The 27,531-nt window shown below is 31.3% G+C and overlaps 2 protein-coding genes across 3 annotated transcripts; one reads left to right on the top strand and one right to left on the bottom strand.

The window, feature by feature from the left end:
* Positions 1 to 3,798: 3,798 nt before the first annotated feature.
* Positions 3,799 to 10,432, bottom strand: LOC134722085 (large ribosomal subunit protein eL14-like). The gene is made up of 5 exons (XM_063585555.1): positions 10,324 to 10,432; positions 9,740 to 9,835; positions 8,983 to 9,177; positions 4,435 to 4,488; positions 3,799 to 3,930 (listed from the first exon to the last, which is right to left on the bottom strand). Exons 1-5 carry the CDS (start codon positions 10,336 to 10,338, stop codon positions 3,829 to 3,831), a joined length of 462 nt encoding a protein of 153 aa, XP_063441625.1. The 5' UTR covers positions 10,339 to 10,432; the 3' UTR covers positions 3,799 to 3,828.
* On the top strand, positions 10,401 to 23,487 carry LOC134722083 (probable D-lactate dehydrogenase, mitochondrial). 2 transcript variants are annotated; one of them, XM_063585552.1, is made up of 12 exons: positions 10,401 to 10,553; positions 12,827 to 12,951; positions 13,708 to 13,849; positions 14,614 to 14,755; positions 15,524 to 15,683; positions 16,234 to 16,339; positions 16,951 to 17,044; positions 17,673 to 17,801; positions 18,322 to 18,449; positions 19,650 to 19,740; positions 20,255 to 20,369; positions 20,687 to 23,487. In XM_063585552.1, the coding sequence occupies exons 1-12, from the start codon at positions 10,467 to 10,469 to the stop codon at positions 20,853 to 20,855; spliced, it is 1,488 nt and encodes a 495-aa protein (XP_063441622.1). In that variant the 5' UTR covers positions 10,401 to 10,466; the 3' UTR covers positions 20,856 to 23,487. The 2 variants fall into 2 exon arrangements, with proteins under 2 accessions (XP_063441622.1, XP_063441623.1); XM_063585553.1 differs by lacking the exon at positions 20,255 to 20,369 and adding an exon at positions 20,123 to 20,234.
* Positions 23,488 to 27,531: the final 4,044 nt, after the last annotated feature.

The raw sequence follows: 27,531 nt of genomic DNA, 5'->3' as shown, positions 1-27,531 counted from the left end.
AGGTAAGGACCTTATAATGAGGAAGATATTTTCAGTGATGCTCGAGTTCAAAATTATTTCAAAACCCAAATCTTATCAAAATATAAAGAGCATATGAAACAATATATAAGTCTTGCGGTAGTGTAAAATTTGAGGAAAAGAAGACGAGATTCTATTACATAAATTGGAAAATAATGAAAACAACACGTTATAAATGTCATGTATTCGTTCGAAACGCGTTTCTGGGTTAACCTTCATCAAGTTCCCTTAAAGTCGAATATGTGAAAGCCAGGGATATATAAGAACCGAAAACGTTATATATTCGTCGTCATCTTTGATACATATTTTTAATAACGGTCAACCAACGCCTGATAATGTCCGTAAAAATATATAAGCGATGATCATTAATAACTTCACCACTAAATAGAACACTTGGTCGTCTGATGGATTCTATGTAAGCAGATACCTTCTGTCAAGGCAACATGATATAGTTCAAGTTAAGGAATATCGCATCAACTGAGATATATACTAATATATTACGTACACAGGCGCTGCAGGAATGTTGTTACATAGAGTTGAATAGTTCAAATTTAAACTCATGTTTTTTTTGTCGTTAAGATTTTTTCTCAATCGCAAGTTTAACTCTATATATAAAAACAGATATAAGGAAGATTTAACTAGAGGCTCTAAAGAGCATGTGTAGCTCACCTCGGTCTATGTGAATATTAAACAAAGGAAGCAGATGGATTCACGACAAAATTATGTTTTGGTGATGGTGATGTGTTTGTACATCTTACTTTACTGAACATTCTTGCTGCTTACAATTATCTCTAGTTATAATGAACATGGCCTTGGTAGTTTCTGTGGAAATAGTCCAGTCAAACTAAGATTTAACCTCAAACTAATTGCAACAGAAAATGTTTTAGTTCTAATCTATAGTATTATGCCCTTTATAAACACAGAAAAAAGTCCCCAAAAATCTAACTTGAGGAAAACTCAAAATCAGCATTTCAAATTTCCTATGGAAATTAACATTGGGAGGGGAGATAACTCTTGCAAAAGTTGGTCTTTTTTGGTCAGATTTTGTTTGTTTTTCTTGAAATTTATGTATAGTATGATAATTTGATGGGGTTATAAGTTTGTATTTGACTTAATTATGTAATTTTCTGCTCATGAAATGTACAAAACTAAGGTGTTATGGGTAGTTTTATTTTTTTCGTACATTGTTCTTTAAAGAAATTGCAAATTTGAAGCTTTATAACCATTTTAAAAAAATAATATGAAAATTTGGTATTGTTTATATCTGTATATTATATTTTTTCAGCAACTTACTTATCTTAAGAAATTTTAAACCACAGAAAGAAGAACACATGCTTAATTATTTTTAATAAATTTGAGATTCTTTACCTTGACATGTTGAAAAATTCAATAAATGGTCATCTAATAAATTACGAAATCTAGATTATAGGTTGTTAAAATATATGAACACACCTTTAGAGTTGTTTGTTATACTCTAAAGACCTCTAAAATATCAAGAATCAATACATTCTGATAAATAGAAGGGGTAAAGTTATAATTTTGTATCAATTTGTATTGATATTTCTGCCTTTTTTGCAAGAGTTATTTCCCTTTTCAATGCAAATCTCCATAGGAATTTTAAATGGTGATTTTTTTAGTTTTCCTCAAGTTAAATTTTATGGGACTTTTTTTCTGTGTATATTTGGGGTATAATACTAAAGATTAAAACTTAAAAATCTTCTGTTGCAAATACTTTCAGGTTAGGGTCAAATTTATGCTAGATTGACTGGACTAAAAATGTTAGTAAAAATTTACAAATTTTATGAAAATTATTAAAAATTAACAACTCCTAAGGGGGTCAAATTAAGTCATGTTGACTTATTTGTAAATCTTACTTTGCTGAACATTATTCCTGTTTATCTGCATTTTACCCCTATGTTCTATTTTTACCCGTGGCAGCCATCTTGATTTGATGGCCGGGTCACCACACAAGATGATTGTGGCCAAGTTAGAATTAATTTGGCTCAGTAGTTTCAGTGGAGAAGATTTTTGTAAAAGATTATTAAGATTTACGAAATATGGTTAAAAATTGACAATAATGGGCAATAACTCCTAAAGGGGTCAACTGACCATTTTGGTCTCATTGACTAAATCTTACTTTGCTGAACATTATTGCTGTTTACAGTATATCTCTATCTATAATAATGTTCAAGATAATAACCAAAAACAGCAAAATTTCCTTAAAATTACCAATTCAGGGGCAGCAACCCAACAACAGGTTGTGCGATTCATCTGAAAATTTCAGGGCAGATAAATCTTGACCTGATAAACAATTTAACCGTCAGATTTGCTCTAAATGCTTTGGTTTTTTAGTAATATGCCAAAAACTTCATTTTACCCCTATGTTCTATTTTTAGCCATGGCGGCCATCTTGGTTGGTTGGCCGGGTGACCGGACACAATTTTTAAACTAGATACGTTAATGATGATTTTGGCCATGTTTGGTTAAATTTGACACAGCAGTTTCAGAGGAGATTTTTGTAAAAGTTAATGATGACGGACGCCAAGTGATGGGAAAAGCTCACTTAGCCCTTCGGGCCAGGTGAGCTAAAAATGAAACATTCACAACCAGGGATTAAGTTTTCACCCTTGTTGCAAAATTCTAGATGTATGTAAAAGAGTGGTTAAATATACCAAACGGATATTCATACTTAGAAATTGAAAAATAAATTGACAACGTCCTGGCCAAAAAATTAGTGACAAACCAAAAGAAAAATAACTATAAACATTGTACATTATGTTGTAGTCAATGTATGAGGCAGACCTAATTATATTTGTTGTATACTTTCATTCAAGGTCAACGTGATAAATGCGTTCAACATCGACCCAAACTTCGAATTAAGTAATAAGAGGACATCATCTGTCTAGAGGAGTGTGAAGTTCAAGGATTTGCTGACTTGTTATTATTAGTTGTTATCAAATAGTGTGTGTCTATGTATCTTGGTGTTTGTTTTTATTCTGTCAAATGTGTTTTTCCTCACTGTCCTTTGTTGTACTTCGCTCAGACACTTGTATAAAACAATATCAAGGTTAAAGAAGCTAGATCATTGAGATTGGCGTACAGGTATATTGATAGTGTTCTTACAAATAATAATTAAAACATTCCAGATTGGGTCCAAATAATATATCCTCCTGAACTAGAGATACAAATGTACATGAACCACATTTCTAGACAAATACCTTGAATTAGATTACAAGTCATCTCAATTCCAGAGCGATACGATTAATATTGAAATAGTCAAAAAAATTGTATATCAAGGTCAACTTCTGGTTAGGGAAAACTAATCTGATTTGATTGATTCATTGTTGGTTGCTTAACGTCCAGTGGCAAGTATTTTATGCATATTCAGGTTGATTATCTTATTTATAGATAGGCAACCTTAAATTAAGGTCCAGAATTTATAGATATGACTATAGTGTGGAAAGAATAAGGCGAATTGACAGCAGATATCTAAGTGCATGAGGTGACATGTATAGCAGGCCCTACTAGCATGTAATGAATAATTGTCCAACAGCCAGATGAGAATAACAGCTCCATGCAGATCCACAAAAAGTAGCATTTGTTAAGATTTTTTCCACAACAACTCAACAAGAAGTTGCAATCATTGTTTTAAGTACACCTTCACTTGTTGTTGTACTGAGAAATTAATGATACAGATTCAAATAAATTGATTTTTCACATGATCCTTTTTTTTTCCGCAAAACTTGAGTTTACCACTGAAGATTTATTAGAGGAAACAAATTTATTTCTAAACCCTTTAATAGTGAGTGTTTATTTTTTGCTTGGACGCTTCCTAATCCTCTTGGGTTTAGCTGGAGCCTTCTTGGCCTGAAGTCTCAGTTTACCAAATTCAACATTTATCAATCTGTTTCTCTGGAAAGAAAAGAGAAAATATATTTTAAACAAATACTTTATACCATGTATACAAATACGTGCATGTCAAGCATTATGTGCAAGATATGTCAAATAATCCTTGATATTTTTATTATTAATATTTTCTGTAGTAACAACAGTCTTAACATATTGTAGAAGAACTTAAATATTGTCCTCAACATGAATGAAATATCTGTAGCTGAACATTGAGCAAACATTAACCAATCATTCCATAAAAATATTTTTTTCACTTTAAAGAATAAATGCGTTTTTAATGTTTTTTCAACTCCATTTTTCTATTTCACAGCATTTTAATGAATTTCTTGGAAACAAATGACATGAGAACAAACCAAAATAATTTCAAACACAGCTGAAGTTTTCATTAAGTTTACATACACATAAAATCTTTATACAAGTAACAGTGCACATCTTCACCCATCTTCTTTATATTGTAATTTCTGATTTATTTTTAAAATGTTGCTGCAGAAACTAAAATAAACTTACTGCTTGCTTGGCCTTCATCAGTTTAAATCTGTCAAAATCTGAGAGCTTACTCCTCTGAAAATATACAAATACTTGTTATCAAATCTGTTTATATTCTGTGATATTGAACAAATATTGTTTTTTTTCACTGTTAATGTCTAAATGCCAATTTCAGCACTATATGCTATATCATGGCGACCAGATTTTGTTGGAGAACCCAGGGAGAACCATAACCTTTTGAAACGAAAAATAGCAATCCTAGTCAATTGAAACAGAAATTGACCAGTAAAAATGCTCTAGTTTCTAACACAGATATAACAAGACTAAATCTCTGACATGTTGTTATCAGCACTGCCAGTATGACGGCAATTCCTATCAAGAAAGTAAGGTTCTTCATTGATATAGTCTTGTTATATTATCAGATTATTTAGAATATTTATATGGAAAATGTAGTAGTTTTTTTTTAACATTTTGCTTATTATTTGGTCAATTCAAACATAAATCTGTTTTGATGATAATGAGTTTGTTTACCTCAAGGTGGCATTTATTGGCAAGAGTTGCTGAAAAAAATTATCATTACATACAGGGTATGTCATGTAAACTGGAGTGATAGTTCTTAAACACAAGAGGCTCTTTTGACTTCGTAATTTAGTACAAGGATATCACTTAAATAATATGATGCAAACATGTTTTTGACCAAGCACACCCAAGGTTGCAATAGAAAATATACTATATATGACAAATTTTATGCTTTCTGCTACTTTTAACAGTTAACACACATACATTAATTATTCTTAGGCAGCAAACCTTAAATGTCACCAAGGCCTCACATGTACATGTATAGTGGTTCAAATTAATACCCTTGGGTAAAATCTTTCTACTACACGTCGTCATGAGTTTTATTGACCACTGCCATTGAAGGATTAAAGAGATAAATCCTTAGAGTTTAATGTTTCTAATTTGGTATTATTAATCAAACAATAAAGACTAAATCTCTGACATGTTGTTATCAGCACTGCCAGTATGACGGCAATTCCTATCAAGAAAGTAAGGTTCTTCATTGATATAGTCTTGTTCTGATGTCATAAAATTAATTATGTGCATTTACCAAACTTGATTCAAACTACAGAGAAATCTTTGAATGGCTGTGTTTAGTCTATCAGAAAAACCAAAACAAAGTAAAACTAAGTGAAATTTATAACATGTTTTATCACCATGACAATTGTCAGATCCCATTTGATTAACTTCAATTTAAAAATATTTGGAAAGCATATATTGCAGGACATGTGAATCTTATCATTTTTTTGGGAGGTTAGATGTTGAATGATTATTAGGCCACGGTTTTTTTAATTGTTGGTTTACGGATCCGCCGACCCGATTTTGCCGATTTTCACAATAAAAATAAAATTGACTTTTCATGCTTTTTTATTCCCGCCGACCCTTATCAATGCATTATCCCTGAAAAATAATTAAAATTTTCTTTTTTTATGAAATGAAATGCATTAATCATTAACAAAGTTGATAACACTTTCTGCTGTGAAAAATAAAACTTCCTATTTACGTTTCTTAGAATAGACAAATCAATTATAACTGACCTTGAAATGTCTTTTGCGCAAATAATTTTGCGGAACGAAACCTGTGTTTAAAACCAATTACAAAACAAGTTGGTTTCCCTTATTTGTCATCAGTCCGTAAGATGCATCATCTCAGAGAAATAGACTTGTCCAAATGTGGACAGGTGGAATACATCAATTAAAGTACTGAATATTAACAAATCATTTGAAATTTTCTTGTTTCATAGAAAATAAAAAATATTGATCTGACATTGGGATAAAAACCGGATTGCATGAAAACTAATTAACCCGATATTGTCGTTTTTCCAGTGGACGAGTCTATTACGTTTTTCGACACGTGTGTTGAAACTTATTTTTGTACGACGTTTTTAAATTTTTTTTCTTTATTAGTTTTTGTGATTGAAGATCATTATTTACCCAGTTTTCTGAAATGACTGATTTAATTTCGTCTTTGTCCGTGCAACCCCCCCTTTTTTTTTACAGGAAGTTATTAAACAATGTCATGCGATGTTCATGATCACTGATCAATAATATTTCATCGAACTAAATGTTAAGAAATGATGACAAAACAGCATATACGACAAACATTTTGTTAGTAAGGTGAAATATATATTTATTTTGCATATTTTTCTGTTTTGAAAGATTTTTTTTTTTTTTTTCCCCCCGACCGGACTTTTTTATGGGAAAAATCCGTAAACCAACAAATTAAAAAACCGTGGCCTTACTTCAATATACTTTTTAGATTTTTAAAACAGAAAAGATTTGTTTTTAATCAATCAACATATTTTTTTACTGGGCTTTAAAAAACAGTTGGAGAATGATTAAATTGAGGTGTGATGAATGACTAAATCTCTGACATGTTGTTATCAGCACTGCCAGTATGACGGCAATTCCTATCAAGAAAGTAAGGTTCTTCATTGATATAGTCATCTCAACAACCTTCATATCATTGCAATAAATTACCAGAGAATATGAAGATTTATAAAGCTGTTGACCAATTTGCTTATATTCTAGGAAATCTATATCATGGAGACAATTAACTTGTATCCTTAATAACATTTAGATTCTGAGCCCAAAACAATTGTGTCTATCCTGGTGATTATTTAGAACCCACTTACTTATTTATTCACCATAGTTTCATAAGTCTTTTATTAATTTAAGACATGCACCAAAACCAGATTCTTTTTATTAAATCAGAAGATTTTTACTGGTCTTTAGCCCTTATCTAGCAGATTTAAGGTTAACTTAATCGAGGTCGGGATGAATGACCAAATCTCTGACATGTTGTTATCAGCACTGCCAGTATGACGGCAATTCCTATCAAGAAAGTAAGGTTCTTCATTGATATAGTCATCTGATTATTTGGAATATTTACATGCAAAATTTAGTCTTTTTTAAATTTTGCTTTTTATTTGAGGAGTTCTTGTAGTAACTCATAAACTCATTTGATGATAATTAAGTAAGGCTCTACATTGATATTTTCATCTCCTCTTTTCAAATCAGGGAAGTAAATTATATCAATGGAAATTTGATAAATTGTGATCTTTTTTTGAACACTTCGTACATTAATGATTTTTTATTAACTTTTTATTAGATCAAAGAATTTGTACTGGTTTTCAGCAAACATCTGAACAGATTAAGGATTGAATCTTTTATTGAATCGAGGTCTGGTGAATGACAAAATCTCTGACATGTTGTTATCAGCACTGTCAATATGACGGCAATTCCTATCAAGAAAGTAAGGTTCTTTATTCTTCTAGTCTTGTTTTATCAGCACTGCCAGTATGACGGCAATTCCTATCAAGAAAGTAAGGCTCTTCATTGATATAGTCGTCTAAACACTCTTCATTATCATTAAAATAAATTATCAGAGAACAAAAAGAAATTTATGAATTTTTATTTGGAGACATTTTACTTATATCCTTAAAAACATTGAAAGTTTTTGAGCCCATAACAAATTTGTGTCAATTCTGGCAATTATATGGAACCAACTAACTTATGTATCCATATAAATACTTTCATTTTTTTTTTAAATTTCAGACATGCCACATGATCATTTGGATGAAATAAAATTGAAAAAGGTTAAGATTTTGATTTATTTGGACTTTTTATTAGACCCTTAGTAATGAAAAGCAGAACTTTATAATAGATCAAACTATTTTAACTAGTGTAACTGTTTAGCACAACATCTTATATATATTGACAGATTAAGGAACAATTCAATTGAGGTGTGATGAATGACTAAATCTCTGACATGTTTTTATCAGCACTGCCAGTATGACGGCAATTCCTATCAAGAAAGTAAGGTTCTTCATTGATATAGTCATCTAAACAACCTTCAAATCAGGGAAGTAAATTACCAGAGAATAAAAAGAAAAATAATTCTAAATAGATAATTACAAAATTGATGAATGATTTGTTTATATCAATTTGAATTTATACCAATGAAATTTTGATATATTAATTTCTTCCTACACCCCAAAAAAATTATGTCGACTTTTTCCGTGATTATATGGAACCAAGCTTAAGTAACTTATTAATCCACAATAGTTTCAAAAGACTGTCTTATTTAAAACATTGGAAAAACCTTATGGGTGAATAATTTTTTTGCAAAAGTTAATTGGTATGATTTTGAACTTTTTAATGAATTAAAGCATTTTTTACTAATCTCTTGAAATAATTGACAGATTAGGGAGTGATGAACTGAGGTGTGATAAATGACTAAATCTCTGACATGTTGTTATCAGCACTGCCAGTATGACGGCAATTCCTATCAAGAAAGTAAGGTTCTTCATTGATATAGTCATCTAACCCTCTTCTGAACAAAGAAATATTCAAACAGAACAGCTGTTCTTCCCCTGTTCTTCTTTGTTTGAACAATCAAATGTCAATAATTGTAGCGATAAAACTGAAGAAGATAAATATATCAAGTCAGTATCAAACAGTTTCGATTGCTTTTAATGCAATCTTTACCCAAACAAAACTAAATGTATACCAGTTCTCTGTTTGCTATTTTCTGGGCCCATGTGGTTTTTCCCCATTGTTCTTGGATTTTCTCACTTTCCCATTTTTTCTTCAGGAGACCAGTACGGAGGGATCTTGGCATTTTTAATTTGATACCAGTCAAATGAATGTTTTTGAAATTCATCTGTTTCCTGGACACACCAGTGCATGGTCCATCAATCAAGGCCTGTAATGATAATGCAAACAATTTATGGTTTTACTTTGGCTTCATAAAAAAATTATGCTTGCCATATGAAATTAAATGTTTTCCACATCATGAACTTTATGAATGATACACTGAAAATACTCCAATTTATACTTTTAAATAAGAGAATTCTGCAAACTGATTTTAAAATATTTTAATTAAAAAATTTTTTTTTTGTTGCAATACACAGAGAAAAGCTAGACAAGAGCTTGACATTCATTATGTTAATCTCTGGATGTCTTTCTGGTTTATAGTGATGTTTGTCTCACCAACATATCTTATGTTAATGTAAAAAAATGTACAACAAAGTCAGAAACTAGATATCGAGTAGATTTTTCATTCACTTACTGAAAAACATGATCTTTATTAAAAGAAAATTTTGACAAAAAACATGGTTCTAATTTTACGTGACAGCCACTTATATCCTTTTAAAGCACAGAGGAAAATATGTTGAGAGAACGTGTGAAAGAGAAAACCTGCACATGGAGACAATTTGTACAAACAGGCATTAAGATTGAAGTAATTAGAATGACAATAAACTCACCCTGTTCTGATCAATAACATCAACTATAGCACATAGTTTGCCTTGGTCTGGTCCATAGGCAATGTAGGCCACACGGCCTATTTCAACAAATCTTAACTGAAAAAGAGCAATAATAAATTTAAAAATATGCATAAGTGTATACATTCAAGTCCTGATCATTATATATTTAAATCAAGAAATGCCCTGTTTAATAAAACAGCAAACCATTTCCAGGTTTAAGGACGAGTTGGTAGGGGACGACTTTGTAACGAGGCGAGTCGATTGGGATTCTATCTACTCTCTGGAAATAAATATTCATCCATTTTTCTAGAGTTGGGGATAAAGAAATTAACATACTTGATTATAATACTACATGTGTTCCATTTCGTTTGTATTTATTTACACAAAAACATCTTTGCGTGAAACCACGTGTTTAAAAATTGAACGAAAATACCTCTAATTTACAACAATTTTACTAGTTTGTAACGTTTAAATTCAACTTGAGAGACTATTTCTTTTTTATGGAATTATCTTTAAGTGATTTAATGCTATTTCATTGTGAATAACATGTTGAAAAGACGATTTTATTAGGAGAGAATAAGCACCTGGCCGACAACCATGATTCGTCGTGAAAAAGAGGCTATATAGAGGAAGTTTAACCTGACTTCCGTTTAAACTGGTTTCCTTTTTTACTACTCGGTACCAGTATCTTATTTATCACAAATCAGCTGGCCTTGGGACGAAAAAAATGTTTTGTAAGAGAGTATGGAACAGCTCTCTCCGTTGTTTGACACGTGCATATCATAAATCAGTAGATAGGAAAGGACTTGCACAGGTAATTGACGATTGACAATTTTCCAGATTTACAGAGTACTCTGTTATAACTGCATGTTAATGTTGACCATATTTTCTCCTATCAATGGAGCACTCCAAGGAGGTCTCATTTGGGGGAGGGGGGTTCCGATCCGGGATCCCGCTTACTGTTTCGTCAGATTCCCATATCCCGCTTGCACTATATATGTAAGCAGCTCTCATTTTTTTTGTCATTTCCCGGGTCCTGCTAGACCTCATTTCCTGTTTTCATGACACAATAATTTGACTTTCACGTGTCACACTTACAAAAAAACATCAATCCCGCATCACACTTAGACCCCAATGAGACCCACCTCCAACAGAATACAGAAATTTATGATAAAAAAATATGTGAAACGTCATTAAATTTCAATTCAATCCAATCCAATCAGTCACGTCTCGGTCATTACAGCTGAGCCGACGTCCTGGGCGGGCTCTCCTTAACCTGCTTTTTGATGAGGGTTTACAGTTAGATGATCAACAACTTACTACTTTAGATGACAGAAACCAATATAAGCTGTACAGTAGATGTAGAAGTAGGCATACCAGCGTTACAATGCACTTCAAAACCCATTGTATCATGGGGGAGTGTTATGCCGATTAACGTCCGAGGGCTGTATCCTAGGTGTTGGGTGATTGACCTTCATTTCACTGCCTCACAGCTTTGATCCTGATAACGCTTCCTGTCATCTAAAATACTATGTCTGAGACTTCTTTATAGAGGTTAACGGGCTGCCAAGCTGACCAAACTGGCCCTAAAAGCAGCTGTTGTGAAGAAATAACAACAAAAATAGTCGACAAAAGAAAATCAACTCACCAAAACCAAGATGGCGGCCTACATATGGCGGCCTCTACTACCTGTTTCTGACCCACGGCAACAAATATGTTAAAGCTCACCAAGCGCCTTCCGGCACCGTGTGAGGACTGAAAAGCCAGTCAAGGTTGTTAAACACTTCCATAATTATATATTAAAATGTACAGTTATCCATCACCCATGGTCCGATTAAATTCTACCATATAGTAACCGCCTTCAACAAATTGAAGATTATGTCATAGATAGGAAAGGATTACATGTACATATATGTATGTATAGTAAAGTTGAAATATTAAGTTTAACTGAGGGTACTCAGCTGATGGGTTATTTTTGTCCTTCGTGGTCGTGTTTAATTGCTTTAAATGAATCGTTTTTCCATGAATTTATTATCTGTGACTTGTGCAGTCCTGCCAATTATCTGGATTTTGGCGATATCGTCACGATTTTCATGACTCAACCCTTATCCTGATATCAGGATCGTAAATCCTGATTTTCTCAAAATAGGCCAGAACAAATTTTTGGTTACCAAATTTGAAGGTTTTTTTTAAACTTTTTATAAATCTATAGTTTTGTTGCAAAAAAATTTATGACAAGGTAACTGGTTACGATCCTACACTTATCAACGATCACAAAAGGTGCAATAATTTGTTGTTTTGGGTTAGGAGTTGGAGGGGGCAGGTCTTCACTATATATTCTTTAATTTTTTTTGCCATTTTTCTATATTCTTAAGTTATTTTGCCAATAAATAAGTACAATATAAATCATGCAAATAAAAGAAATCAAGGCTTATTTGCTAATCATCAGTATACCAAAAGAAAAAAAAAGAAGAGATACATGTATAAGACAATTTCAAGAGTAAAACACATTGCACACAGAAATGCTGCAAAAAAGTGTAACTCTTAAATCTGGATGTGCACTAAATCCCACATGAATATTTTCAAAAATGAGCAACTCTGCTCATGAATTGTGCATTTTTCGTGACTAAATGTTTTCAATTCAATTTGATATCAGTTTTTAGTGATGATCAAAGGTTTTAAATCATTTTTGTCAACATTGATGAAGGCATTTTTAAACTGAAGTGTTGTTTTTTCATGAACAGTTTTGTTGTACAAAAAGGTATTTCCTGTGAACTGTGGTCAGTGAATTTAACATTTCATGAACCATGATGAAAATTCCCATTTAGTTTGGCTTCCTTCACCTGTGAATTCTTGCTGCCATAAAATAGCCAATTTATGATAAAGTGATGTGTTAGCATTATGGTTATACCAAAAATCTATGAATCAATCTTATATGTTATTGCTTGCTAGGCCAAATTAATGGTTATATTCCATATTAAAGAAGATTTCTAAAACAGTTCATCAACTTACAGAAATTTATCCTTCAGTGGATCTAGCAAAATACTTTTAAAATATTATTTCTCACTGACATATTTTGTTTTTCAGGCTACAGAGATAATAAAAGTACCAGACAGGCTAGTAGCAGCTTTATCTGATATTGTTGGCAAGAAAAATGTGTCAACTGCAATGGCTGTTAGAGAGCAGCACGGTAGAGATGAGTCATACCATAGGTAATAATAAAAGGAAGATGTGGTATGATTGCTAATAAGACAACTCTCCACAAGAGATCAAATGACACAGAAATTAACAGCTATAGGTCACCACACAGCCTTCAAGTTGGCTTCAACAATAAGCAAGCAAACATATAAAAGAAGATGTGGTATGATTGCCAATGAGACAACTATCCACAAAAGACCAAAATGACACAGACATTACAACTATAGGTCACCATACAGCCTTCAACAATGAGCAAAGCCCATACTGCATGGTCAGCTATAAAAGGCCCAGATAAGACAATTTAAAACAATTCAAACAAGAAAACTAACGGCCTTCTTTATGTAAAAAAAATGAATGAAAAACAAATATGTAACACATAAGCCCATTATGACTTCATAGTCATATATTAAAGGTCCTAAAATCACAAATGTAAAAACAAATCAAACAAGATAATAACTAATGGTCTAATTAATATACAAAGCAATAGATAAAAAACAAATATGTGACATAACAACAAACAACTAGGCTCCTGACTTGCGACAGGCATATACATACAGAAATTGATTTTACATTTTCCATGTTTATTATTGCCAAATGGTATCTGCTAGACACATTATAAAGCTTTGGAACTTGTTTTCTGTCTTCACTTTCCAAATATGCTTCAAATCTCACGACAAACAACTGATATTTGAATTTTTTATGAGTCCAGGAAACTAACATGTATTTCAGTTTATCATATTTATTAACATGTTCTCATTGTTTTTATCCAGCTGTTGTCCACCAGAAGTAGTCACTTTCCCACAGAATGTTGAACAAGTCAGTGAGATTGCAATTCTGTGCAATGATAATGAGATACCTCTGATTCCATTTGGTAGTGGCACTGGATTAGAAGGTGGCATTAATGCTATTAAGGTACTAATTACCTCCCTTGTTCTATGTAAGAATGCTTAACTATGTAATGATAATAAGATACCACTGATTCCATTTGGTATACAAAACTATAAATTTCTATACAGTGCAGTGATAACATGTCACTGAGGTTCAGGATTAGAAGGTGACATTAATACTACTAAGGTATTTCACCTCCCTTGTTTCATGTTTAAAAACTATACAGTTTTATGAAAACAAGATACCGTTTATGTCATTTGGTGTCAAATCAGAATTCGAAGGTGGCATTAATTCTGTTAAGTTTTACAGTTATTGTCCAGTATTTGTTTGTACTCTGTGTTATGAAGACAAGATACAATCAATGGTAACTTCATTTAAGGTGTTAATTGTCTCCCTTATTCTAATAATCAGAACTGATAGTCAATGAAAAACAAATACCCTTCATTCCATTTTATTTGCTTTCATTGCTGTGCATTATTAGGTAGATATCATTGATTCAATCAAATGTAAGTAAATAGACAGTGGTATAATTGTTAAGATATTTGTGCATAAATTATCTCCCTTTTTTTATGTCACACAGTTTGACTGTATGTTTTATCAACTTATATGAATGCTTTGTTAACATAAATAGATTAATAATGAACTTTAGTAAAAATGTGTATATTACAGAAAAAAGATTTGAAAAATAAAGAATTGTCTTCTTATGTAAAGTTTTTAAAATGAATCTGAGAATGAAAAAAACATGTTCATAAACTGGTACATGTTTTTAATCAAACTTTCTATTTTAGGGAGGAGTGTGTGTTGATCTGACTCACATGAAAGAGATTCTGTCTGTTAATCCAGAGGACTTTGACTGTACTGTACAATCAGGAGTGACTAGAATGCAGTTAAACAATTACCTGAGGGACACTGGGTTATGGTTTCCTATTGGTAAATACTTGTCTAAACAAGACTGGCTACAAAGTCCATTAAAATCAACATCAATATATGTTTTGAATCTGTTCAAACTGAACCAATCCTGAAGGTGAAGGAGTCTGGTTTTTGTCAAGCCTATGTCTTTAATCGAAAAAGCGAGACATAGCAATCCTACATTGCAGCAGGGGGGTCCACAAAAATTTACTCTGTGGTTGAAGTTTTTGAAATTTTAATGACTTTCTTGAACTATCCTAGATTTCTACCAAACTTGGATAGAAGCTTCCATTTTTTCCGTATTTTACTTATAAATGGACTTAGTTTTTTATGCCAGGGTTTCACGGATCTCTTACAATTTTTTTCTTTTCATGTTTGATGAGATGGAAAATGATGTAGTAATCATTATAATACATTGTTAATAAGATACATTGTAATAATAATTATACATTGTAATTAAAATAGTACATTGTAATTATAATGATACATTGTAATGATATAAAAAAAATAATTGTCAAATCAAATAAAATATTTTATTATTCCAATCAGGGTCCCATGAGGGGCATTTCCAATAAACAATTATGATAAGCAACAAACATGAGACATTGTACAATAGTATATAACGTGAAAAATATTATCATAGACATATGAAAATAGCATTTATAACAAAAAAAAACATTAAAAGTATTCTTTAATATATTTTTTCCCCCTTCCTTATAACTATTATTATTTGATTGTAATAATGAAACATTGTCATGAAAGTATTTGTCAGCTACTGTCTGTTTACAGATCCAGGAGCAGATGCATCCCTGTGTGGAATGTGTTCTACCAGTGCATCTGGAACAAATGCTGTCAGATATGGTACAATGAGAGAAAACGTTCTAAATTTAGAAGTAGTTTTAGCTGATGGACGTGTCATAAATACTGCTGGGAAAGGAAGAAGGACAAAGTAAATGTTTATAATAAGAATATAATGCATGAATGAAATGGCATCCTACAATTTAATTTACCATGAAATATGTTTTCTAATTCCAATAAATTTTTATCCATGAAAAAATCAATCCTCAGTATAAGCCAGTGTATGTCATACTAAAGTTAAACACTGAAAAAGGCTCAGAATTTTTCAAGAATTTTTTTTCATTTCTTCTTAACAGCACTCTTGAAGTGCTTTGAAATTATCAATAGCTTACAACATCTAAGCTAAATACAAAAAGTCAAACTAGTTCTCAAATTGGTCCTTAAATATGGATAGAAAGGAGATTTAAGGTGAACGTCAGTGATAGCAACCCAACAATATAAAGAAAAAAGACATTTAAATGTCAATATAAAGGTCAGGACTGTCCAGGATGTTACTCATGATGTTATTTTGAAATATGAAACTCTGAATTTTATTGTTAAATTAAGTGTGAAGATTATCTTTGATATTAATTTGAAGGAGTTTGGTACTCCTTGGCTATAGATGTTCAGTTTGTTATAGTTTGCAATTCTTTTAATTTTAGGAAAACTTCTGCGGGATACAATCTTACAAACTTATTTGTAGGATCAGAAGGAACGTTAGGTATTATAACCAAGGCTTCATTGAAACTGTTTGGTATACCAGAAGCAGTAAGTACTACATCTTATACATATCCTCTCACACCAGTCTGTATTGGGAGTTTTGTATATTTATATTCACTACAAGACAATTTTTAGTGGGAATAAAGGAATCACCTATTTCTTAAATCCGTTTCTGTTTGTCTATGAACTCTGTAAGCAAACTCTGCATTAGGAGGAGGTAATTAGTAATTTTGCCCTTCTATACAACTGATTAGTACAGCCAGAATTTTTGTATTCATGAAAAGTACAACCTATGAGTGGAAAATGAAAACCTTCCAACATTATATTTAGATTGATGTTGATGAAATTTTATACTGTTGTAGAATACTAAGGTGAGAAAAATAATTAAAACATGGCAAGACATGCAGTGAGGAGAAATTAAAATTTTGTAATAGTATTGTGGCAAAGATAGTTTTGTGAGTTCAGTCAAAGTTCTAGATTTATTTCATATACATGTACTTTCTAGCAACAGAAGATTGAGAATGACAAAAGCTTGCTCAATGCACTCAACACAGTATTATAATAATAAGATTGCTAGTAGTTTGATAAATACAGGGAAGATAACTCACCAACACATATTATTCACATACCAGCTAATTTTGGAAATATGTATATTCCAGACTGTGTCAGCAGTATGTCATTTCCCAGATGTACAAGGTGCAGTAGATACAACTGTTCAGGTATTGCAGTGTGGTATTCCTATTGCAAGGATAGGTAATTTTTTTATCTTTCTTTGTAGCATTCTTAAATCTGGCCTTGAAGTCATAAAATTTTCAAGTCAGTTTTTTGTACTCATACTCCAAAATCAACCAAAAGGTTGGATTTCATGTTTTGATCATGATTGTTGTGCTCCGAGCACTGAGCAAAGTTTTATGACTTCAACCCCTGATATATAAGTTTTTGTTAATGATAACATTGATTTGTATTTTATGCTTTAACAATTCACACTTTTATTTTACTTTTGAAAACCAATTACCAGTATCTATTGCAAGTAGATATATAATGTGAATATGTCATTCTTTGACCTTCTCTTATATGAATACATAAAGTAAGAAAGACCTTTTTCATGAAGTTGACTAGATGGGAACAGAAAGTATCTGTTAGACATAATATGTTTACTGCATAAACTAAAAAAAATTGCATACATATATAAAATCTTACCTGATGGAAAATTGCAATTATATATTAATGAAAAATTAAATATTACAAGAAAAACATTTCTTTTTTTATATGATAAACCAAAAATTAATTGTCTTTGACTTTTTATCAATCCTTAGGCCAAAGGCTTTTTACAAAATAAAACAGAATCATTATTTAATTATGTTTTATTTTGATTTTTCAGAGTTTTTAGATGAGGTATCAATAGATGCAGTAAACAAGTATAGTAAAATGGATATGAAAGTTGCACCATCATTATTTTTAGAATTCACTGGAACTCCATCATCTCTGGATGAACAAGCAGCATTAGTTGGTAACTATAGAAACATAAGGGATCAAGGAATATTTTATATCTCAATGTGTTTAAGAATATGATGATTTGAAGATTTTTTTAGTTTAAGGTTTTGGGAAGTTATAACAAGGTTTTTGGACAAAGCAATATGAAATTAATTCATAAACCCACTTTTACAATAATTTTTCACATTTTTTTTAAAAGTGTTTGAAAAACTCTTCTCTGTTTGTTTGTTTAAAATCCTCTTCCTTTATGACCATCTTATAAAGGTAATACATGTAATGTCCAAATCTTGAAGACTTATTTAGAAACAAATACGTTATCTGTGCAGAGACCATGTACATATTAAATTAGCTGGTGGGTCTTTTTTTATGAATTCTATGTTTATGATATAAAACAACCATAAAATCTTAAACAAACTGACCATATGTATAAAAGTGAGATATCATTATGGAAAAAAAGAACTGAGTATACATGAAAAGAGTTAGAGAACTTTAATTGACATAAAAAATTATCTCATTTATTACAAATTTCATTCCAGCTGATTTATGCAGCATGAATAATGGTTCTGATTTCAAATGGGCAAAAGATCCAGAGGAAAGAAGTCATTTATGGAAAGCTAGACATGACATCTTATATGCCTGTATGGCTTTGAAACCAGGCAGTAAGGTATGTGGTTGTTAAAGATATGGCAGACTTGGTTTGTTGAAACCTTGATATCATAGCGTTATTAAACCACATTTGCAGTTTATGCCAAATATAAATTTTTGATACATATAATATTCAACAATAATCATGCAATAACCCTCTTCTTGTTGTCAAAGCTTGAAAAACTGTTTAAAACATACATGTATTTTTGTCATTGATAACTTCAATAATATACTTGCGCTTGTTACATTACATTCTGTAGGAAATTTTATATTACTTACTTTTACTTACTGCCCATAACGCCCATAGGCATGTGAGGTAGCAACGAAGAATCTCCACATCTGTCTGTTTTGTGCCATCTTCTTCAAGCTCCCCCTAGTATGTTGGAAATTTGCCATCTTAAACTCAACTGTGCGCCGCCATGTTGTTTTAGGTCGTCCTCTGTGTCTTTGAGAAAACTAACAGCCTTATTTATAACAAAACATTTTACAAAAAATAAATATAACAGACACAAACTAACGACAATCACTGAACTACAGGCTCCTGACTAGGAACAGGCACATAAAGAATGTGGCATGGTTAAACATGTTTTTGAGCCCTCAACCCTTCCCTAACCTTGGACATTAGTGTAATAGTACAATATAAGAACAAACTAATAAAATCAGTTGAATGTTAACATTTCTTTATCTTTAAATCTTTAAGCTACTTTAGTGCAAAATTTATTCGTTTACAGTTAATTTACGTTTTTTGATTGAGTTAAGCCTTCCAATTGATATTTTATCATGTAGTTTTCTATGTTGTGATGTTATGCTACTGTTTCAGAAAAAGGGAGAAGGTTTGGTACCATTAGAACATTTAAATGTTTGCACCTGTCCTAAGTCAGGAATCTGATGTACAGTAGTTGTCGTTTGTTTATGTAATTTATAGATGTTCTCGTTTCGCGTTTTTAATATAGATTAGACCTTTGGTTTTCCTGTTTTAATGGTTTTACACTAGTAATTTTGGGGCCCTTTAAAGCATTTTTGTTCGGATCGAGCCAAGGCTCCATGTTGAAGGCCGTACATTGGCCTATAATGGTTTACTTTTATAAATTGTTATTTGGATGGAGAGTTGTCTCATTGGCACTCACACCACATCTTCCTATATCCATAAATTCAAGTTGTTATTCAAATTATTATAGCAATATCCATCTTTGAACTTCTATATAAATATTATTTTCAGCCCTATTCCACTGATGTTTGTGTTCCTGTCTCTAAACTACCAGAAATAATTAAAAGATCAAAGGAAGAAATTACCAAGGCAGGAGTTTGTGGTAAGTGAATTTAGTTAATCAGAAATGAAAGAATTAATATGGCAAGAAATATAGCTTCCCCCAATGAAGTCCCTATAGGATTCCTTGTAGGTATGAATGTCTCACTCATTATTGAAATTGACCTTCAAGATGAAATAACACATTGAAATAGGTCTTTTGTGCAGTTATTACAAGAATAGAAATAAAAGGTTGCATGATTGTATATGCTATTTAGAAATATGATGCATGAATGAAAAACAAAACATCAAACAAATGACCTTAAATATTCATGTTCTATCTGCAGATAGGTTTAGCAGAAAATGATCCCAATAGTTATAAACTAAAATAAGTTTATCTTAAAGATGTGGTCAAGGCTTGACAATATACATTATATTTTTAATAGGACCTATAGTAGGCCATGTTGGTGATGGGAATTTCCATGTTTTCTTTCCTGTGGATCAAAATAACCCTGAAGAATTAGAAAAGATCCAAGAAGTTTCAAAGAAAATGGCATTGTAAGTTGTTTATTTTGTAGATTCCTTCATGTTGGGTCATGTTGGTGATGGCAATTTCCACACACTATTTTTGGCTGATCCAAATAATCCAAAAGAAGTACAAATAGTTAAAGATGTGTCAAATAAAATTGCTGAGTAAGTTCACTTTTTTTTTTATTAACAAATAAGAAATATAAACAATCAAACATCATTGTTTTATATCTTGTACTGATGGATCTGCAAACACATGTGTGTTATACTATGGCGATTGTTGATCCCCTTTAACTACCTACTTTCTCTGTTGTATTTTTCTTTAAAAATATATTCTTATCTTAAGTAGCTTGAGGAGGGGAGGAGAATTTTCTAGATACTGATAATTTTTCAGTCTCATGAAAATTACAATTTTTGTTTACAACACCTGCCAGTAAAGTTAGAATACATTATTCCTTTGTCTGATACCCTTACTTTTTCAGAATGTCTTTGGAGATGAATGGAACCTGCACAGGAGAGCATGGCATAGGACAGGGAAAGAGAGAGTTACTGATACAAGAGATAGGAGAAACTGGTATCCAGGTGATGAAACAGATAAAACAAACATTAGATCCCAAGGGCATTATGAACCCAGCTAAAGTATTCTATTAATCAGTAACTAAAGTAACCTGTGATAGAGGCCAAAAGGGGTGAAGAGTTTCAACAAAAATCCTTTAAAGATCAAATCACATACTATTAGAATTTTGGTTATTATAATCAGAAATTTGGATGTACAAATCAGTAACTGTTTATCAGAGGTGATTATTTGGATGAAAAGTTTAATGGATGATCATAGTAGCTTAGTTTTATATATTTATATTTGGAAGAGTTGTATTCACCGTTTCGATTGACTCTGAAAAGGGTAACGGAAATATGTTATTAGAGCAAATAAAAACTTAATCAAAACCAATCAAAAAGTAGTTATGAATTGTAGATTAAAAATTAAATGTGGAGGTAATTCCGAAAATAGAAAAACACATAAGTTTTTACAAAAATAAATTATTAATTTGATAAAACATATTTTATGCTTTCCAATTTGAACCAAAGGCTATTGTGTAAAACAATTGATAAGTAAATTCACAAGTGTAAGTACAGCTTTGGAAGATGAAAATGATTTCTGGTGAATAATGAATCATCCCTTTAATAAGTTACTGAGAGATGCATAGTTTCACTGTACCAACAATTACATTGAGAAATTAAAAAAAGGAAAAAAGCATTTTGTCCCCAAAATTGATACGAAATATTATTCCTAAGAGCAATTGCTACATATTTTGAATAAATACCTTAACAATGCTTCCCTTAAACAATTGAACATTTTTGGGGCAAAAAAGAGGCCCTGCTGGTGAGGCCTTAACCTGGTTAATGTTTATTGTTTAATCTCATATGGATGAAAAGAAAAACTTGTAATAATTTTATCCAGATGAGACCACTTTGAATCAATTGAAAAGGTTCATTGTTAACTCTGTCCTCTTATGATAACTTTTATTACAAGAGATCATTATGGTTAAAAGTTCCAGTTGAAAGTGCAATAGTATTTTTTGTTGAAAATGTGTAATTTGTAAATAGTAATATCTGAAAATGGAAGATTCAGAAAATTGGTTGACATTTTCTGTATACAGGTATTAAGTTGACGGACTTACAGAATAGAGATGTTGGTTCATTTGTTTTTACAAACATCAATGAAGGATCTGTTATGGTATACCCTTGTCCAGCCTTATAGTGTTTGGTTTGTAAAAATAAACTAGCTTTCAATTTTTGTAAATTTTTGCTTTCAGTTCAATTTTTCAGAAGAAATTGCTATTTAAATGTACCATTATCATTGGTATTTCTTAAATATGACCTTCTGTCAAATTACAAAACAGTTCTACAAACTTATTCACTATCTCAATGGACTTGGGCCCCTCAAGTAGACAAGGGTTTAAGTAAGTAAGTAAACATTTTGTTGTTATACCACGATGCTGAGACATCTTATTTTGTTGAGATACATTTCATGCATATATGATTATGTGATATTGGTCATGTCTTTTGTATATATTAGTATCCAAAAAAAAACCCAACCAATGGTAATATATCAATTACAACTTTATAATTTATGTGAACATTTCTATTATTATATTTTAAACACAAATTTTTACATTTTTGTCAAATCTTTGTATTATGTCTTTCATTATATATATCTTGTATGATTTTATTGAAAGCCTGCTTAACAATGGAATGTCAATTATTATTTTATATTTATATTATATATATTTTTTAAAGTAGCAACTGCATTGATTTGTTCTGTTCATTCACAGCTATGTTAATATGCCTTATAAAAACTAACATAGAAAAATAGTTATAAATATGCATTTAAATTGAGTATAAGGATGGTGCTATGTTCTGTTTCTTCATTCAAAAGTAGATAAAGTATTTCTTATTCTACTTATAGATATAAGAAAGTTTTGCAATTAATAAACTTCTTATAAAAGTGAATTTTCTATCATTCTTACTCAGAGGTTAGTACTGAATTATTGCACATGTGACTTTGCAAGGACCTGAGTACCCTTTTGTTTTAAAATTCACATCCATAGTTATTTCCCTTTAATGTATATACAGTATAAATGAATTTGTTTATTCCCTCAGATGGTTATTTACCAGATAAGTTTATTAACTCATTATTTTAGTCCTTACTATCTGAAAAATCTAAACTCTGATAATCTTCAAAAATTTGATGAAAATGTATGTTTTAATGTCAAATTGTTTCAGTTAAAGAAGATTTTTACAAATTGCATCACTCCTTCTTTTCAGTCTTGTTAACGCTGTCATGTGTAAAATTCTTGCCAGATTTCATTGAAGTCTATATCATAGATTGATATTAGCAATGTCTTGAACAAGTTCAAAAATCAGTGGAGATCAACTATTTTAAAAGACTAATGATCTTTGGAATTTGAAATTATGCAAAATTGCATTATAGTGTTCTAATGTATACAATTTGTGTCATATTTTTATCAAATATATAAAATGGATATGATTAATATTTCCAAGGGATATAACAACTGTAAAAGTATTTACAGTGGTATCAAATATGTTAGTGCTGAAGATTTTGATAAATCTTTGTTAAATTAATTGTTTATTGTTATAGTGTTGATGATTTTGTTATATATTGTTTTCCTACAATGATTGTTTACAACTGTGTTTAAAGTCATAGAACATTAGTTGCTGAAAAAAAATATATGCTATTGATTTTAATAAAATTTATTATAAATTGTTAAATTGGATGTCCCTCTGGTATCTTTCGCTCCCATTTAAAGGATACTTTTATATTGGCTCTGTTTGGAGTTCTCTGTTTATTGTAACAGTGATAGCAATATGACTTTTTGTTGTCACCAAGAAAATACCATAGTCTAATAAACCTCCTTAAGTCTAAACTATGAATGTTCAGTTGGTCAGTGACAATCCTTTTTACAATCCTATTACTAGTACATGTAATAGTTCTCTTTAGTTAGCAATTAACATTTCATATAGAACACTGGAATAAAGCATTGATAATCTCTTTTGACCCCAGTATATTTTATGTCATTGATTTAAAATCTAAATAGATATAGGAAGATGTGGTATGAGACTATGAGTGCCAATCAGACAACTCTCTATCCAAATAACAATTTATAAAAGTAAACCACTATAGGTCAAGGCCTTAACACAGAGCCTTGGCTCACACTGAACAACAAACTATGAAGGGCCCCAAAATTACTAGTGTTAAACCATTCAATAAACTCATCATGGATACCAGGACTAAATTTTGTGTATACGCCAGTTGGCGTGTCGTCTACAAAAGACTCATCAGTGACGCTCGAATCCAAAACAGTTAAGAAGGCCAAACAAAGAACGAAGTTGAAGAGCATTGAGGACCAAAATTCCGAAACGTTTTGCCAAATACAGCTAAGGTAATCTATGCCTGAGGTAGAAAAGCCTTAGTATTTCAAAAAAATTCACAAATTTGTAAACAGGAAGTTTATAAATATAACCATATCAATGACAATTCATGTCAGCACAATAAGTGCTGACCACTGGGCTTGTGATACCCTCGGGGAAATAAATCTCCACCAGCAGTGGCATCAACCCAGTGGTTGTAAATAAACTCTTCATATATATCAGGACTAAATTTTGTTTATATGCCAGACACGCGTTTCGTCTACAAAGACTCATCAGTGATGCTTGAATCCAAAAAAGTTAAAAAGGCCAAATAAAGAACGAAATGGGAAGTATGCTTTCAATACCACTGTCTTCTCCCTTGTGCCAAATGACTTCATTTGCTTATTGTTCAGCTATTACAAGGGATTTTGTAGAGCTTATGTTATAAGGTAATATTCTTCCATTTATTTCATATGCACCTGCTTCATCAAACAGAATGTAACCAGGTAATAGCAATTTATTCTATACACACTTAAATATAGTTCCCAATAATTCTCATAAAATTGAGAATGGAAATCATGTTAGTTTAAATATGCACCAATGAAGTGTGAAAATTAACGGTACATCTTTTCATATACAAGAATGTAATTGTAGGTCCGGTAAGATCTTTTGGGCCCCAAAATATAACAGTTTTACAAAATTGTTGAAATATAAACTTTTAGTTATTTATTTGACAGTTGAATGGTTCTGCTACATAAATATGGGCTGTTTTTGACAATACAATGTACATATCATATCGGGCTGTAGCACCATTAAGTCATGCTAAATTACTGAAATCTTCAAAATTCTATCATTTTAGTTAAATTTTAGACGGTTTCCGTGTAAAACGAAAGTGGCCGCATTCGTGTTCATCCTTAATATTGAAATGTAAGTTGTATTTTATGATAATACATAAAATATATAAAGGTTGTGGGTGAACACGGATGCGGCCACTTTCATTTTTGACAAAAACTATCTGAAAAGTGACGTTTTTTGGCATATTTGAGAGATTTTTCATATTTGAGCTTGAATCGGATCGTTTTTAATGACTAAATCAGTTAAAATCTTTCACATAAACGAATTGAATCAAGTGATATAGACACTTGGGTGTTTGAAAAGTGGTTAAAATCTTTCGTCAGATGAAACTGAAATTTGAGGCCAAAATGAGTCCTTACCGGACCTACTCCTTTGTCAACTGTCTGACAAGCTTGAGAATATATAAGGTTAAGAGAACTGATACAATATGGTTGACAACTGTCTTTATTTAAACACAATCGGAGATGAGATGGAGCCTTAAGTGGATTGTCCCATCATCTCAAAGACAATGATACGATCCAAGAAAACTAACTATAGTCTAACACAATTCAGCTCAGATAAAAAAGTTACAAAGTTGAAGAAGATCGAGGACCCAAAATTACAAGATCTTTTGCCAAGTACGGCTAAGATAATCTATGCCTGAGATAAGACAATCCTTAGTATTTGGAGCAAATAGTAAATTTATAAAAATGACCAAATAATTGATATTCATGGCAACACCGAAGTGATGAATACTGAGCTAGTGATACCCTAGAGGACGAAACTTCCACCAGCAGTGGCATCGACCCAGTGGTGTCAATAGTTATCAAAGGTACCAGGCTTATAATTTGATATGCCAGACGCGCGTTACGTCTACGTTAGACTCACCAGTGAGGCTCAGATCAAAATAGTTATAATGTCAAACAAGTACGAAGTTAAAGATCATTGAGGACCAAACATTACAAGATCTTTTGCCAAACACGGCTAAGGTAGTCTATGTCTGGGATAAGACCATCCTTAGTATTTTGAATAAGTCATACTTTTGCAAAAAGTAAATTTATAAAATGACCATTTAATAGATATTCATTTCAACACCGAAGTGCTGACTTCTGAGATGATGATACCCTAGGGAATGAAACTTCAATCAGCAGTGGCAACGACCTAGTGGTACCAAGCTTATAATTTGATACGACAGACGCACGTTTAGTCTACGTTAGACTCACCAGTGAGGATCAGATCAAAATACCAAACAAGCATTGAGGACTCTAAATTACAAAAGATTTTACCAAATATGAATGAGGTTAAAATCTATGCCTGGGATTATAAAATCTTTAGTATTTCGTATAAATCATACTTTTGCAAACAGTAAATTTATAAAATTGACCATATGATATTCATGTCAAGACCGAAGTGCTGACTTCTGAGCTGGTGATATAATGTTAATAAACTCATCATAGATACCAGGACTAAATTTTATATTTCGTCTACAAAAGACTTAAGATAGTTTTGAAATTATATATTAAACAATAACCTATTACTTTTTATGTACATAAGATTAAATGATTCTATAAATTAATTCCGAAAATGAATGAATAATGATAACAAATTGTTGATTTTCAACAGAAAAGACACGATACTTAATCTACATACATGTATTTAAAAATTTGCAAGTGGCGTTTTCGTTTTGCTTGTAAAATCAGTCGAGTAAAAATGTGTTATTATGGAATGATTTAACATCATGGGTTAGAATTATCTGTGATTGCTTGAAAAAGAATTAGTAAAACTTTTAAATTGTTAAATTGTTAAACCATAGCAATGTTATTCACATTACATTGCTTTTAACAAACACATATATTTGAATATAAACAAAGTGTTATTAAATTAGTTGCTTTTTCTGGAAAAAAAGGTATTCAAATGCAATTTGTTCAGATCGATAATTTTCATTGGACATTGACAAATATTTTCATTCCAAGTTCTACCAGTCTGTGAATAAGCAAAGTCGCCATTTTGAATTCCAAATTGTTTTTGGAATGTGATTTCTTAGAACATGAACAAAAATGTCAAAGTTTGTATCTCAAAAAATTCTTATTGTCAATAATTGAAACCATCCAGAAGCGTCCGAAAAGTATAAATGCATTCGGATTAATTGGACTCACTACCAAAATATTTTTGCAGTCTCAAATCTTTATATACCAGTCGATTAGAACGGCGATTGATGCATGCATAGTAGAGACGATCTGCTCCATTTTAATTAATGTATGAGATGTGACAATCGTTAAACAATTGTTGCTTTTATTATACAAAGATGATATTTTCTGGCTATTAAATCGTTGTTGACTATGTAAATATCATATATACCATTGACAAAGAGGGAGAATTATATTTTTTAATTGTGAATTGTCCATTTCTCTGTTGAAACATTTCCACAATGTTTTATATGGAGAATATATCTATCAACCGATGCGTAGCGTTTTCAGTAATGTTTTCAATGATAAAAAGTTGCTGCTTACATGGATGTTAATTATCAAAGAGTTGGTAACGGTAAATGTTGAAGGTCAAGTCA

This window comes from Mytilus trossulus, chromosome 6 (genome assembly GCF_036588685.1).
Source record: "Mytilus trossulus isolate FHL-02 chromosome 6, PNRI_Mtr1.1.1.hap1, whole genome shotgun sequence".
Taxonomy (NCBI): Eukaryota; Metazoa; Mollusca; class Bivalvia; order Mytilida; family Mytilidae; genus Mytilus; species Mytilus trossulus.
Note: the sequence above shows the minus strand (reverse complement) of the source record. Positions and strands in the feature narration are given on the sequence as shown.

Coding starts and splice junctions, on each gene's coding strand:
- LOC134722085 (XM_063585555.1), bottom strand. Junction 4,489..8,982: donor AAATAGCAAACAGAGAACTG/GTATACATTTAG, acceptor GTATATTTTCAG/AGGAGTAAGCTCTCAGATTT. Junction 3,931..4,434: donor TGATGAAGGCCAAGCAAGCA/GTAAGTTTATTT, acceptor TTTTCTTTCCAG/AGAAACAGATTGATAAATGT.
- LOC134722083 (XM_063585552.1), top strand. CDS start 10,467: ATGTTTTGTAAGAGAGTATGGAACAGCTCTCTCCGTTGTTTGACACGT. Junction 10,554..12,826: donor ATAGGAAAGGACTTGCACAG/GTAATTGACGAT, acceptor TTTGTTTTTCAG/GCTACAGAGATAATAAAAGT. Junction 17,802..18,321: donor TGAACAAGCAGCATTAGTTG/GTAACTATAGAA, acceptor ATTTCATTCCAG/CTGATTTATGCAGCATGAAT.